This window comes from Passer domesticus, chromosome 2, assembly GCF_036417665.1.
Source record: "Passer domesticus isolate bPasDom1 chromosome 2, bPasDom1.hap1, whole genome shotgun sequence".
Classification (NCBI taxonomy): Eukaryota; Metazoa; Chordata; class Aves; order Passeriformes; family Passeridae; genus Passer; species Passer domesticus.
Window position 1 is genome coordinate 25,643,795 of NC_087475.1, and position 15,848 is coordinate 25,659,642.

A 15,848-nucleotide genomic window follows, 5' to 3' on the forward strand; every position below is an offset into this window, starting at 1 on the left:
AGAGTTTCAGTACTTAGAATGATTTCATTCAAGAACACAAAATACAAGGATTTTCATAACTTTGGTTTGGCGCTCTTCCCAGAGTACAAGTAGTCTAAAAATAAAGTCCTTATAAGATTTATCCCCAGTGCAGGGATTTTCTTCCTCTAATGGGGACTGCTCCTCCAATTCTGAGCTGCTAAAATTCTGAAGTCTGTTAGCAGAATAAATTGTTTCTGAAGCTGATTCATTTGCCCTAAATAATTCACACCATCATCCTCCAGCAAGACTTTCTGACTTAATGAATGCAATCTGTCAGCTCCTAGAGAACTTCAGTATAAAAACTGCCCTTGGAATTAAGTTCTCCCCTTTTCTTTTTTTGATTTAATTGACTCTTCTTTATTTAGCTGGTATATTTCCCCTACAGATTCAGTTCCAAGTTTGCAAAGCCAGATTCACTGGTTTGTCAACAGAAGGCTCCCCTCAGCAGTAACCAGTGCATCTCAATGGAAGTGCAGAGGATTCCACAGTGCCTCGGGAACAAAGCACACCCTGGAGGATGCACCAGCCTCTGGACAACTGCTATAGATTTACAACAGGCTCTACGCTGGGAACTGAAACTAGAATTCAATATTCAACCCAAACAGTACAAATATATAAAAATGAAAGCTCACATAATTCCCAGAGTGCACCACAGGCTTAACTCTGCAGCTCTTCTATTCAGAGAAGCAGCCTCAAGAGTTCATAGAGACATCCTGCCCAAAATACTAATCAGCAAAAGAGAGGCTGCAGGCTTGAATCTGACTTTCTATTGACTTCAGCTGTCCATCCAGAGCCACCACAACTGCAACAGGAAGAAAAAATGCCAAGATTTCCATCAATGGGAACAGCACTAGAGCCATCAGTGACGTAGTTCACAGCACAAACTTCCCTGAATGAAGCACTTTTATGCAGAGGGAGCAAGGAGCAGTTCTCCATAATGCCAGGCAGTGAAACGTGTTCTCACAGCATGAAATGCCAAACTTAAAGAACCCAAACTATTGTATTTGTACAGGCCTCTCAAGTGATCAATATTTTACTTACCAGAATGCAGAAAGTAATTCCCCCACTGCTCACACTGATGATACACCTCACACTGTGCAATTTCATTTTCATGATGAGGAAATGCAAGATCTATTCCACCGGTATGGATGTCCAGCTGCTTTCCAAACACTGCACTGTAACAATATTTTCCTGATCAGTAAGTAGAACACCACAAAAGCTTTTTGTAAAAAGCAATGCAGACAAAAATAAGATGAAACAACATATATTTAAGTGCACAATTTAGTAACTGCAGTTTTAAAACAAGACTTTACACATACCTTGGATACCAAAACTGCAGCAGAACATGTATGGACAGGACCCATATCTATTCACAATTACTCCTCCTTAGTAGAAGCAATTATTTTTCTACCTTCAAGGACAGCAAAGAGGATGTCTCCTTTCCTTGTTCTACTACAGTTTCAGTATCACACAGGTGCCTTTATGTGTAAACCTAACAACTTATTTCTATAAATTTGGTATTACTCTTCCTTATCTTGTACCTTTTCTCTAAGAATTCAAACAACAGTGTGTGCAGTCAGGTCAAGCTTGGCAGGTTAGCAACTTTATTTTGCCTGTTATACAAAGTTCACACTTACAGCCTCATAGGGATGTGAGTCAACCTCAAGTGCTCAGAAACCAGGAGTACTCAGGCAGGGAAAGATGCAAGGCCTACAAACACACAGGTCTCCCATATGTTACCTTAACAAGGTGCTCATGGTAGCTGGCTAAACATTAATACTTTGGTCCCTTTTTGAGACAAACACCCTGCTAACACTGAGCCACACAATGGCTTTGCAGAAGCTGTTGGGGCACAGGAGGAAAAGACAAGGAGGAGAAGAGGGAGAAGAGAGGAAGGAAGGAAGAGCAGCTGCCACCATCTCCCAAGTTCATCCTTCTCTGCTTCTGCCCACTTCAAAACCAGCTAAAGCACAAATCTTCCCAGGGCTGACCCTCACCTTCCTTTGTGCCACCTACAGAGGAGCACTTGCTGTTTCCTCCAACAAAACCACTAAGAGCTGGAGAGAGGTGCCAGATGGATATGGCAAATGCACAGGGACAGGAGGAGCCACCCACCTCACACAAGGAAAAATGCATAGAGAAGATCAGACCTGAAGGGGACAAAGCAGGGGATTCCCTCCTCCAGGGCTGCTCTAGAGACCAGAGACTCCTCATTCACAGACTTATCAAAATTAACTCACCTAACATAGTTAAAGTGCCTTGAGATACTTGGCAAAACAGACAGCTAAGCAAGTATTGCTTAAAATGGACCTTCAGCAGCTGACTGGGTCAGCAAATTGGTTTAGGTCACTTACCAAAGTAAGCTCTCAATTTTTCACAGTCCAAGATTACTACAATCATGCTCTCTGTGGGTCTTTTATTTATATGGCAGAAGCCTCATCCAGCCTCAGTAAAACACATTTTTAGAGAAAGAAATGCAGACTATAAGCAGCACTGCATTAGCAGACAAGCCATGTTGTAACTGGCATTTCTTATCTGTGCACTTCTGTCAGAGGTTGTACATCAAACACAGCATGATTTTGTGCACTTTGATTGCTTTAAGAGCTGCCTCACTATGCTGAAACTATTTACAGACAGAAAATCACCCTTATAAACACTTTCCACAAGCAGGTGGAAAAGACTAACAATACCAGGTGCACCAGAAAAGCATATGAAAGAAAAACCTAAAGCAGCTGGTTCCACCTCCTTTCAGCTTTAGCTGAAAATTTAAGCTGAACAAGGTCAGATCTAAACTATTTCTTATTAGCTTCCAAAAAAAGATCTGAGTCTAATGCAAAACTAAGTACACTATCAATCTTCCAGGAAAGAAGATTTTTTCTCCTGTGGTGAAAATGAAACTTCAAATTAAGAGCAAATTACATCAAACCAACTGCAAGCAAAACACTACTCAGCAAGAATGCTGAATAGCACTTAGATTATTAGCATGAACATCCACAGCTGCTGTTAAGATAAGGCCAGCAAGACCTCATAGATCAAGCTGTAATCCCACACCCTGTCCTCCTGACACCTACATCCTGAACTAGGGCTGATGAAGACTGCTAGAAGTGGAAGGGAAGCAAATGGAAGAGGTGCCATAATTTCCACCACACCTCTGGTTACTCAGCTCAAGTTAAAAGACTGCTAATGGACTGTGATCCCGTGTGCCATATCTTAAGCACCAAGTCTGACTCAAGAGAAGGTGCCAAAACATAGAGACAGCTGTGACAGTAAGGTGAAGCAGAGTTTATCTGGGCCACATGTGACATCCCAAGTTGCATAAAATGGTCACATTAAAACCAGTGCTACCTACTGATTAGAAAACACTTTCAATACTGCTGCTACCATTGTACTGTGACAGAAAACAAAAAATAGCATTAGATTTACCAAAATCCAAGAAATCTGACCTTGATATTGTGGAACATTCAATGTGCCATCCAGGTCGTCCTTTTCCCCAGGGAGAATTCCAAGATAGCTCTTGAGGCTTGGCAGCCTTCCACAGGGCAAAATCTTTACCATGTCGTTTATCAGAATCAACTGGCAAGAATAAGTGATTTGTTAATGGGATATGCCTCAAAGAAAAAAAATGACCAAATGAAAGCAAGAGGAAATGTGTATTTAGTGAACTAGTCTGATTTTAATCCCCTTCAATCAACTTCTTTTCACTACAACTTCCTTCTCTTCCCCCTCACACAGGGGAAAATTGAAATATTGGAATATTGAAATAGATTTCAACAAGCTACAAAGATGGATTCAAGATTCCTTAATACATCCTACCAGTCCTTTTATCCTTTCCTGGTTTGCCTTATTTTTCATTCATTTAGTTACATATCAGCCAGTTTCCCCAGGACAAATTGACTGCACTACAGCAGGAAAGGTAATAAAACCAAACCAAAACATACAAACAAACAAACACCCTACATTTTCTTCTCTGGGACACAATTACTTTGTGTTTTAGATTTTATAAAACAATGTGTACAGAGATAAGAATCTATTCTTGGACAGTAGCAATTTTTCAGTACCGTTTTCACCAATGGGTTCTCTACAAAGGCTTCCTCACAGCTATATTTGCTCTTTCCTTCACTACATTGCCAAGGATGCAGTCCTCTTTGTTACAATACTGCAGGGCTGCTCATCTCTGCTGACTCCTAACCTCCAGTCAAATACACAGCAAACCCTGGCAGGAGCCACAGAACAGGGCTCTGGACTCTGGACTTTCTTTCAGACAAATACACGACCTCACTTTTAGAATCATACAACTCAAAATTCCCAAGAACTAAAAATACAGAAATATAAACCTAGTTTTTCCCACTGAATCTTCACCTGGGCTCTTTCACTAGATTGCCAAGTTCTGAGTGACCAGTATCTGTGGACTCCAACCCTCTTTTGCCTACAAAAGAGCACTCTTCAACTTCTCAGTTGTAAGCAAAACAAATGTCAAAATCTTTAGAAATAAGAATGCACTTAGTTGTGACTAGAGGAGAAGCAGGGTAAAACACATAATCAGTCTCAGCTGAGGCTGGAAGGCACATCTGGGGACAGTCTAACCCAACCCCCTGCTCAGAGCAGGAGCAGCTACAGAGGCTGCCCAGGATGGTGTCCAGTTAGGCTTTGACTGAGGATGGAGATCCACAGCCTCTCTGAGCACCATGGCTTGTGTTACCATCCTCAGGGTAAAAAGGATTTTTCTTAGCTTTAAATGAAATTTCCTAAGTTTCAAGTCATCATCAGGGCCTCTTGTCCCACCACCAAGCACCACAGAGAAAAGCCTGGCTCCATCTGCTCTACTCCATCAGTATGAGTACACATGGGTAGGATTCCCCTGAGCCTTCTCAACTCTAGGCTGAGTGGTCCAGCTCTGTCTGCTTTTCCTCACATGAAAGATGCTCCATCATTATTGTGGCCCTTTGCTGGCCTTTCTCCACTGCTGTTCTGGGGAGCCCAGCACCAGACCTGCACTCCAGAATGTCTCACCAGTGCTGAGCAGAGAACGACCACCTCCACTGAGCTGCTGGCAACTCTCCTCCCTGTGCAGCCCAGGAGGCTGCTGGCTCTCTGCAGTCAGTAATTACCTCTAACTAACTGTTGACATTCCCCCTGGAAGCCGTAACGCTGAAACAACTCCAGAGCAGAGCTGTGAGAAGTTCTGGCTGGAGCTGAGCATCAGCCTCCAAGGCATTTTCAGTAATTACAAACAGATTTTTTAAAATGATGAAATACTGAACTTTAGTTTGCGGAAGGATGCAGAAGACCTGAATCAAATTCTCTGATGCAGAGACCTGATCAGATCCTTACTTACAGAGGTTCAGCAAAGCAAATCCTGCAAAGCAGGAACTGGAGCAAAATCCCCACAGCCATGGTACAGCCCTGCTCTAGCACAGCCTATGAAGATTGCTCACTCTCACACAAAGAGGCTGCTTAGCCCAGTGACAAGTAATGAAGGAAGCAATTCACCCAGTAAACTTCAGAGCAGTGCAACTGCCCCAAGAAGAACATGGTAGGTGAGGTTTCCTTGTGTTTTCCCTTGAGTACCTCACTGCTGGCTACTGCAACAGCAAGAACACCACCTCACTGTGAAGTTTCTATGTAGCACTGCCAAGTATATAATTAAAATTGCTTGAGAATCCTAATTGTTCTAAGGTACCAGAACAAATGTATAGAGGGAAGGATGAAAGGAAGAAGAAAAACCAAGTTTCCTCCTGCACTGGCAACAGTGAGTGCTTCAAAAAATAACTACACAAGCACTGTAACCTTAATTAACCAGAAACTTAGCTATACACAATGGGTTAGAAAACTGTATCAGACTGTTGAATGAAAGTTTGCATGCAGATGCAAAATGCATTCAAACAATGCATTAACACAAACTAGCTCATGCCATAAACTTACCTGCTTCATCTTGGGTATCAGGGTTAGTAGCAGTGAACACTCCGTATTTTCTTCCCCAGGATTTAACATCAAAATAAACATTGCCTAATACAAAAGAAATGTTTAGTTGCATACCAAAAATGGGGTACATTGATGAGAACTTGGTAACATTTCTCTGAAAGCAAAATAAAGTGCTCTTCCACTCCCATGTGAAATTCTGATTTAGAAATTCAGAAATACTGCAGAAGTAGTAACAGATGTCCCATGTTTTGCAGCAACCTTCTGCCCACAGCATAACTTTGAACTCTGGGGATCTCCCAGGTTCTCCCTTGCCCATGCACAATCAGCAATGCCCTCCCCTACTGCAGCTCAAGCTACACCTAGTCCAGTTACAATGCACTTGAACTCTTCTACAACCACCAGCTCTGCTAAAAAAGAAATCCACACATTTTGCTTTGCAGACACATCTTTTACAGCACACAGGAGTACACAGCTCCTCTTCAGAGGTTCCCCCAGCTTTCTTGTAGAAACCAGGCCAGGATTTCCCCAAGGAGTTTAGACAGCAGTTTATTACAGTAAACAATTACAATAAATAATAAGCTACATTTAACTTATAAATTGAGTAATAGCTGTTCTGCCCACTCATGTCATCAGAAACAATTCACTCACACCCTGTTAAGCAACAGAAGGAAAGCCTGGCACAAGGTATCTCATCTGATTCCAAAACAGGATTACTAAGAGCAGTGGCTTCCTATACATGTGCTGAACAAGGAGTTACTTTGCTCAAAGTCTTACCTTGCGAGGTTGCATAAGCTTGCCCACTGGAAATTATTGTTTTTATAAAGGAAATGATTTGAGGAATATTGTCAGTCACCCTCATATATACCGTAGGAGGAAGGACCTTAAAGAAAGAGTAACATCGCATTATCACACTGCCAATGAGTTCCTTCACCCTAAGAAACAAACTAAACATTCTCCTCAATTGTATCTTTTAAAAAAGTTGCAAGTATCATAAAAATTGATAAGCAGTATTTAAGGTAATACACACATAGAAAAAATATTTGAGAGGTGGCAAAGAAAAGCCCTGATTTTCCCAATGGCTCACTCTCTGCTTCTGACAGGGAGACAAGAAGCAAAGTCACCTGAAATCAGTCAAAGAAGATTTTGTGTTTCCTGTGCTTTCAATCAGGCTATTTCTGCATTATAGTAAATATGCAATATCTGTGAATCAAGGATCTACTAAATATGGAAAAAAACTGTTCCTAAAGAAATGTAACTTGCTTATTCCAAAGCTCAGGATTGCTTCTCCCCACATTTCCTTACTCAAAAGATGTGCAATATCATTCCAAAAGAATGAAAAAGTAAATCAGCACTCAGTTTCCAAGCAACAAATTTATTTTTTCAGATTAAACTCTCAAAACCAGATTCTTTACCAAAATAATTGCTTAGAAATAGTCTTAAATTTAGAATCTTGAGTATTTGTACCTTTAAGGCAGCCATATCTTGTTTAAAGTCTTCTTCATAAATACGAGCAAGAGCTACTGGCGATATATTCATCTGAAAAAAAGAGAAGCAGATTAGCAAATCATAAATCAGAGTAATGATATAAAATATGGCAATCTTTTCTCAGACAGCTAATAGCTAATTGAAAGACTTAGAGAGCCCCCAAGGTAAAGAGTCAGAAAGGCTTATTAATCTAACATTGACAGGGAGGAGATGTAAGTTATTTATAACTTAGAAGTAGTATTTCATTTATGCTACTCAATTTCCAAATATTAATATATCTCTTTTAAGAGAAAGCAACTAAAGACTAAAATAATAAACTCCTTCCCTCTCTTATTATTTTCCTTTTGAGAGTGTCTTTCATTTCCAGTGACAAAATATACTACCATACACCGAGATAAAAACCATTCAACTTACTGACAGGAAACACCAATACCACCTACGCGTCAGAAAGACAGATCAGAGACTTGCAGGATGAGACAAGATATTAATTTTCAGTGATTAAGAAAAATAAGCTATTTCAGCAGATCATGGGTACTCATAGATCTCAATATTAAAAGCCAGTTCCTCACTTTGCCAAGCCCAGCGTTTCTCAAGCACCTTCTCTACATTTCTCATTCATGGGACATGAACAGGTTCCTCTTGCAGAGGGGATGAGAAAATGCAACCCAAAAGGAAAGGTACTTGCCCATGGTAAGGTACTTGTTCTCAAATACTCAGAAGAGGCCAGGGATTGAAAGATGCATGACAGCAAAACCTGCCCTAGTAAGCAACAGCATGGTATCAAAGTGTTTCAAATGCATGCTTTTACATCTTCTCTGAGAACAAACTACTGAGGAGAAGACAACATACTGTCAGTCTCTCCATCTTGCAGGTAACTGAATCATTAACAACATCCATCCCATTTCATCACTTCTAATTCATTACTGGAGCATCTGTACGGGCTCCGATTTGAGAGAGCAGGTGGCTACCACTGTTTGTACAAACTCCTGGACAAAGCAGGGGTTCTGGTGAAGACAATCCAGATGTTCATGCAGCAATGAAATGAGGACAATGCTCAGCACCAAAAAACAAAGACATGCCTCTGCCTACAGACCAGTGACTGGATTCATCTTCCCAGACAGCTCAGCTACTTCTTTGATCAAGAAAGAAACAAAGGTGCCTACAGAAAGAAGAGGGGGAATTTCCTCCTGTCCAGATGGATGTTCAACACACAGAGAGTCATCTCGCTCTCAAAGGACCACTGATGGCATGCAGTTCATCACAAACTAGTACCCAATTTTGAGGTTTCCCCATGATGAATCCTACCAGAGGATGAAGAACAAGCTTCGGCATATCGATTCTACCACTGTAATGCTTCAGGTGCACAAGTTCCAACAACAAAAGCAGGCTACTGAGGTAAAGGCCCTGGCCATCCAAACCAAATGGTTGAGCAAACACTTCAAAAGGTCACCAAAAAAAAAGAAGCCAAGAAAAGATGACTTCATAGAACCAAAGAATGTAATAAAGAAACACATCTTTCAAGAACATGTCATTCCCCCCTCCTCAAAGACAAAATCTCTAAGATGTTCTGTCAGTGAGGAAAAATTTTAAAATGCCTAAATTTTGGAGGGGGGTTGCTTGTTTTGGAATTGTTTACTGCCTTAGAAAACAGCAAGTAAATGGACTAAGGGAACAGACATATTTCTAGATGAGTGGTGTGCTAGTATTCATCTGAATGCAGGGGCCTATATTTAACTGAGAAAGTAACTGTTTACTTAAAGATAAGTAAAAGGAACAGCTGTCAAATTATCTGGCTCCAATAAACTATTTTAAAGCTTGCAACTGCAATTCAATCCAATACATTCACTTATGATCCCAAACATGTGAGTTATAGATTCTAAAATCAAATTTAAAAAAAGGACTCAAAATGCAGAATAAAAATACAGAATACACCGTTAGTGCTTCAGGGTTCAAAAACTGTTTTTAAAACCATTAAAAAAAAAAGAATTTAAATAATCATTCACCAAGCTGATCTGGTAAAAAAGGTCAGACTAAAATTCAGCTGAGAACCACTTACAGCTCCTGTCTTATCAAGACTTACCCCTACACACCACGTTAACTTTCCTGTGGGTGACAAATTCAGGCAGGGCTGGGGAAGCTTTCCCAGGTGCTGACACTGCAGCTAGATGGTGCTCGGCACCTTCCAGGAACTGCCCTCGCCCCACGTGGCAGCGCTGTCGGTACCGCCTTCCATGATCCCGGCACACAACACTTCTCCAGAACTCGCCCAGAACCCTTCTGGCTGCTAAGTTTTGGGATAATTCCACCGTGCTGAGGATTCACGCAGGGCTTTTGTTCCCTTCTAGCCTCTCAGGCAGGGGGAGAGGGCAGGAGAATCCCAGCTGTGAGTGCTGTAAGGTAGCTCCTCTCTGCCTCCCCCATCACACAGCTCTGTACCCATTTACCACAGCTCTTGACACTCAGCCCTCCTCACTCCCAGACCCATTACAGCCACACTAGGGGACCAAAAATCTCAACTTTTATTACCTACTAATTAAAACAAACATAACTCAATAAAAGAACCCCAAAGCCAGGTTAATTTTCCTATATAAGAAGCTTAGAAAATACCAAAAGGTTAGTCAAAGACTGCAGCAAACACCTACCTCATTGGCTCTTTTTATTATCTTGTCATCTATGTCTGTGATCCCCATCACCATGATAACTTCAATTCCAAAAAACCTTGTCATTATCCTTCGAATTATATCAAACCTAACATAGGAGCTGGAAGAGAAAGAAACATGAGCTTTTGAACATGCAGTAGTAAGAATAAACTTAAACAAAAATAACCAACAGCCACAGGGACAATCTAATTCATCCCAACACTTGCAATGAAAAGATCTTCAGTGCATAAGGTGTTTTTCCAAAACCACTTGCTACCTGCACAAAAGTCAAGCAAATTTCTCTTGAACTGGCCTACCCTCTTCTGGCATTAGTGACACATTACATCAGATTTTCTGAGTGTTTTCTTTTGTTGCATCTTTTTATTTAAAGGGTATCACAAGCTACATGAGCCTGGAGAGTCTTTCAAAGCCAACAGGACAAAACAAGACACAGAGATCAGATGTTCTTGAAACACATCCCTTGGGCTTATATATCCTAACAAGTTTTCAAAAGTCATGCAGCAGAAGAACACGGAGAAATAAAGCAGGATTCAAATTAATTTTTCTTAGGGTTGAGTAACAACAGATACCAGCCACCAATAAAGTATTTCAATCACACACCATCACAGATATTTTCTGATAGCAAAGAGTAGATGCTCTATAGCTTATTCTATTTACACTTGAGAATAGAGTTATTCTGAAAATTATTCAGGGCTTGTGCCACAAAGCAGAGTATTTAATGCTGATAGACTGATGGATATACAAGCTGTATATAGGGCTGCTGCAGCTCCTTCTGCTCACAGACTCTCCATTTGTAATTCTCAAAACACACTTTGAGTTAAACCAAATTACTAGGTGGGAAACTAGAAGGTGACTATAATCTCTGTGTCTGCCCTGCAAGATGATGAGAATCCTCAGCCTTTCTGGGCTCTGTTTTCTCTAAAGCCAGCAAGGAGGTTCACAGACCTACAGGTTCCCATCTCATCCACAGCATCACACAACCTGCAACTCCCATGGCCATGAGAACAAAGAAGTGTAAGCAACTATAGAAATGGATTTGCACCCTTCCCAGCAGGTGCCAGGTAGCACCAAGATACTGATTTACGGATGCATAATACCTTGATGAAGAAAAATACTTTTAGTTGTTGTTTGTGCTGTGCCCATGCTGAAAAAAGACTTTTTGAAAGCCTTGCTGCCAGGGAGATAGTTTTTAATGAATAGCAGCTCACTGGGAGTAAGGCTCATCTAATGTGGTGACATGATTCCATAAGAATATTAAATTGGCCTTTGGATCCTGTTCACAGGAACAACGCCAGCATCAAAAGCTTGATATTAGATTTAACAGCCCTGCAGTCACTGTTCCCAGAGCAGGCACAAATTTCACACTGTTCCCTCTCCTCTCATCTTCCAACTGAATTAATGGAAGAAACTCTGCAAGAACAAGAGCAGAATTCCTGATACCACAGGGTCTTTACCACTTCAGGACTGATAAAAAAAAACCAGCCAAAACAGACAGTGAAGATCAGGGGGTGGCAGAGCACGTGCACGAGAAATCTCTCGTGGCTGGTTTTACTCTTACTTCAAAGCATTCAGCCAGGAACCTGGATGCCAACCAGGCTGCAGGTCAAACCAGTACAACCAAGGTCAGACCCAGAACTGGGAAAAAAAATAGTATTCTTTGCCTGTCTTACTTTTTTCTCTATACAGAATGGGTGTTGGATGTCATATGGAGGCAGACAGAGCATCTGTTTTTAAGACTGGAAGCACAACATACTAAAGAATGTTAAATTATTTAGAGAAATAAGAACTGCTTGTGGAATGGAAAGAGGACAGGAGAAAAATAATGCCATTATTTCCAAATTCTCCTCAAGGATCTCAAACTCATTTCCATTATCCATTTCTGCTTTATTACCTGCTCCATTTGTTGTATTTGACACAAGTCAAGTACAAGACAGAGGGGAAAAAAGGGCATTCTAGTAAGAAGAGAACATGTGGCAGAAGTACAACAAAATGATGGTATTTAACAAGAGCAGCAGAGTAGCAACAGCCACCATTCCATTTGACTTCATGCTATTTCCCAGTGCCTCTCCTGGCCCCCAACAGCAGCATAAATTTCAGCTGTTCTATGTCTGGACCTAACTACTGGGGAAAAAAAAGATACCATTTTTAAAAATAAAGAAATAAATAGAACCAAGAGTGCTCCACTATCCTGAACAAATCAGCTGAGCAACACAATGTCAACACTGACATGTGTAAGACCAGAGATACTGGAAAGGAACAGCCAACTCCTCCCACGATGAAGGGTTTAACTGATGAGAAAAGAGAGCAAAAGGTCTTCAGCGCAGACACCTTGTCATGCAGCAGGAACAACACGTGAAGGTGCTTAAAGAGGTGCTAAAGGACAGAATGATACCTGGTGTATCTGCACGATACACCAAAGGCAATATTCAGCACTAACCATTCTTTCTTAAATTAGCACGTGAAGAGGTCAGACCCGGGTGACATGGCAAACCTCCACAGTGGGAAAGCTTGAAATTGCTAGTTTAGACATGGGTAAGAAAGGTGGGTAAAAACCAGGCAAATGTAAGCAAGGCCTTTCTACTCCCTCTTTTAATCAAGAAAGTCTGAGGGCAAGAGAACCACTGAAAAAAAACCAGACATTTAAAAGCCACAGAGAGCTGCAAGACCAAAGGGTCTATAAAACATTGTGGTCTAGATCAAATATACCCCTTAGGACAGAAGCACCTCTGCCATTCCCTTCCCTATTACACCATGCCAGGGAAGACAGGCCCTACCACACCAGAGAACCTCAACTGAGGGATAAAGACAAGAAACTTATAAACATCTTTTTTACACAGTCACTTTCAAATGATGATTTTAAATTGTAATTATTTCAATGTAAACTGTAATGGAGCCTGCATCACAAAGAGCTGATTTAAATACACAAATTACTATGACTTTCAAATAAAAAGTTCCCCTGAAAATACTTAGTACAAACAACAAGTCCAAGATATCATGTTCTTGATTTTTAGGTCACCAGTAAAAAGCTAGGTCAGTTTTCTGCTGAGACTTGACAAAAGCAGGGAGGAAAAGACACCACAACATATACACAACAGTACAGTACAGTAGCATTAACAGTACAGTAGCATTAACATTAGCACTGGCAACAGTACTTTCACATAACTGGTATTTTAAGTCTTCCTTTTTACAGAACAAAGCAGCAGTTATGCAGTTACTGTGATGGCTCAGTTCAGCATGAGCAAGATTCAATACAAGTTTCTGAATGAAGTTGAGACAAGATGAGAAGCTGTGAAATCCCTTACACTGAATGGGAATTATTCAGTTACTGAAATGCACAATGTCTGATCTCATACAGATGGCAATTATCTGATAAACCCCTGTTCTTCCAAAGAGCCCACCACAACTTGCTCTTTAAGAATGCAGAGACAGAACCTTAAGAGCAGTTTGAGCCTCTGCAACTCCCCTCAGTTTCACAGGAATAGCAGACACCCTGGCATGTCTACTCATCAGGTGTGTTGTTCTGAAACAAATGCCAGCAACCTCTTCTGGTGTGTTTAAAGTACTTTTTCAAAGTTACTTATAATGAAGCTAGCTTATTGTTCTAACAATCCTAATGAACTACAGAGAAAAACCTGTGCTGTTCTGGATTGGCTTTTTTTTATTTTTAAACATAGTAAGCCACTGCAGTGTTACTCTGCAAAAAGGCCTTTAAGCTACCTGGACTTGCTGAGATTTAAGATGCGATGTGTTCATCTATGAACCTTGAAAGTACCTTTCCATTAGCCAACCCTGCATGGCTTTTCCTTGGTGCCAACACAGTGCCCGACCTAACCTGAGGTGAAGCTATCTTTTCGCACAGCTGAGAGGCTCTGCTCCAGGATCAGGACTCCTCCACGTGAGAGCTCACACTACGGTGATACAATTTGAAACAACTAACAACTCACCCTACCCAAACAAACTGCACGTATTCCTAATGCTTCTTCCCAAGACACAGACACGCACTGTCTCTGCCTCAGCCAGGCAGCAGAACCAACAGCCCCGTTACGGACTACCCCAGCCCAAGAGGAAAAAATACATAACAAACAGACTTTTGCCCTTTGCACGGCACAGGAGGTGAAGGGCCGGGCCTTGTGTCACCAGTCACAGCTCTGTCAGCAGGACACACACTGCAGCGTGGGGATGTCCAGCACTGTGTATCTGCCTGGATCCCCTGGCACCACTGGCACGGAGAAGTCCAGCACCGCATGTCTGCCTGGATGCCCCCTGCTGCAATCCACACTCACCAGGCGTGCCCGAGGTGTGCATGGTCGTACACTGTCGGCCCGCAGCTGTACCTGCAGAGAGGAGAGGCAAAAACAGAATCACAGAATTGCTAGGGTTGGAAGATCACCCAGTCCAAACCCCTGTAAAGGCAGGGTAACCTACTGCAGGTGACACAGGACAGTGTCCAGGTAGGTTTGGAATGTCTGCAGAGAGGGAGTCTCCGTGAGCCACCCGGACAGCCTGTCCCAGTGCTCTGCCACCCTCAACACAAAGAAGTTCTTTCCCATGTTGAGGTGAAACTTCTTATATTTTAGTTTAAGGCCACTGCTCCTCATCCTGTCACCAGGCACTGCTGAAAAGAGCCTGGCATCATCCTCTTGACACTCATCTTCGATATATTTATGTGTGTTGATGAGATTCCCTCTCCGTCTTTGCTCCTCTAGACTAAACAGGCCCAGCTCCTGCAGTCTCTCCTCTCAAGAGAGACGCTCCGGTCTCTTAATCACCTTTGTGACCCTTCGCTAGACCTTTTCCAGTAGCTCCATGTCTGTCGTGTACTGGAGCCCAGAACGGGACACCGGAGCTGTTTCCGGACACTGCTGTCACCGCCGCCACCCCCACGCCCGCCCGCCGCGCCGCAAGGCGCTACCAGGTCGCCACTCCTTCCGTGGCCAGCACGAGCGGCTCCTTGCTCTGGCTCCGGCTGTTGTACGCCACGATCCCGCTGTCGCACCCCGCCGGAGGCGCCCACTGCCGCCGCCGCGCAGCGCCCGAGCACCGCCGCGCCCCCGCCTGCCCCCGGCCGGCACCGGCACCGGCACCGAGCCCGCAGCGCCGGGCGGCCGCCGCCGCCCCGCGCAGCATGGCCCGCACGCTGCCGGGCCGCGGGCGGAGCGGGCACAACCCGGGAGCCGCAGGAGAGCGGGGCCGGCGCGGCCGGGCCGCAGGAAGGGGCGGGCCTGCGGGCGGGGCCGGGCCGGGCCGGGCGCCACTGCCCCCCGCGGGCCAGCGCCGGGCTGCCCCGGCGGCTCTCGGCTCCTTTTGCGGAGCGCTGCTGCGGAGAGCCCGCGGTGCGGGGCTTGGGCCGGCCGGGTCCCGCTGGCACGGCGCGTGCCTAGCCTTGTGCTTCGGTATAGCCCCAGCGCGGCTTCTTCTTAGGAGGTTTTTAAGAAAGATGTTTGTGGGAAATGTGTGACTAAGTCAGCATAATGGTCTCCACTGTGTCAAGTCAATTCGGTCACTTTAGGAGTGAATCTATTTTTGCATTGCCTTTCAGGTCAGAGAACGGCTGGCAGCCTGTTAGCTCATGAAAATAAAACATGGTGTGACATTCCCAAACTGGACTTAATAAAACGGAGTCTCAGAAAATACTTAACGTGCCCCCCCCTTGTACAGACTCCCACATATTTGTATAAAGTGTTACCTGACCTAGACATTTTCAAAAATGGCAGCAAGTGCTGCCGAGTACCTGGTGAGGTACCCTGGCCCTTAGCCCAG

The 15,848-nt window shown here is 43.2% G+C and overlaps 1 protein-coding gene across 6 annotated transcripts in view; it reads right to left on the reverse strand.

Annotated features, from left to right (window-relative positions):
• The window catches only part of CARS2 (cysteinyl-tRNA synthetase 2, mitochondrial), a 35,440-nt gene extending 20,154 nt beyond the window's left edge, over positions 1-15,286 (reverse strand). For 3 of the 6 annotated variants that reach the window (XM_064407804.1, XM_064407803.1, XM_064407805.1), the window contains exons 1-8: positions 15,001-15,286; positions 14,372-14,422; positions 10,071-10,188; positions 7,408-7,479; positions 6,718-6,823; positions 5,944-6,027; positions 3,465-3,594; positions 1,063-1,196 (exon numbers count right to left, since the gene is read on the reverse strand). In XM_064407804.1, coding sequence (XP_064263874.1) covers positions 1,063-1,196; positions 3,465-3,594; positions 5,944-6,027; positions 6,718-6,823; positions 7,408-7,479; positions 10,071-10,188; positions 14,372-14,422; positions 15,001-15,215 — 910 coding nt within the window. In that variant the 5' untranslated portion in view covers positions 15,216-15,286. Of the gene's footprint in view, positions 1-1,062; positions 1,197-3,464; positions 3,595-5,943; positions 6,028-6,717; positions 6,824-7,407; positions 7,480-9,508; positions 9,648-10,070; positions 10,189-14,371; positions 14,423-14,857; positions 14,941-15,000 lie in introns of those variants that run through there. The other 3 variants (XM_064407801.1, XM_064407806.1, XM_064407807.1) reach the window with 3 other exon arrangements.
• Between the last annotated feature and the right edge of the window lie 562 nt (positions 15,287-15,848).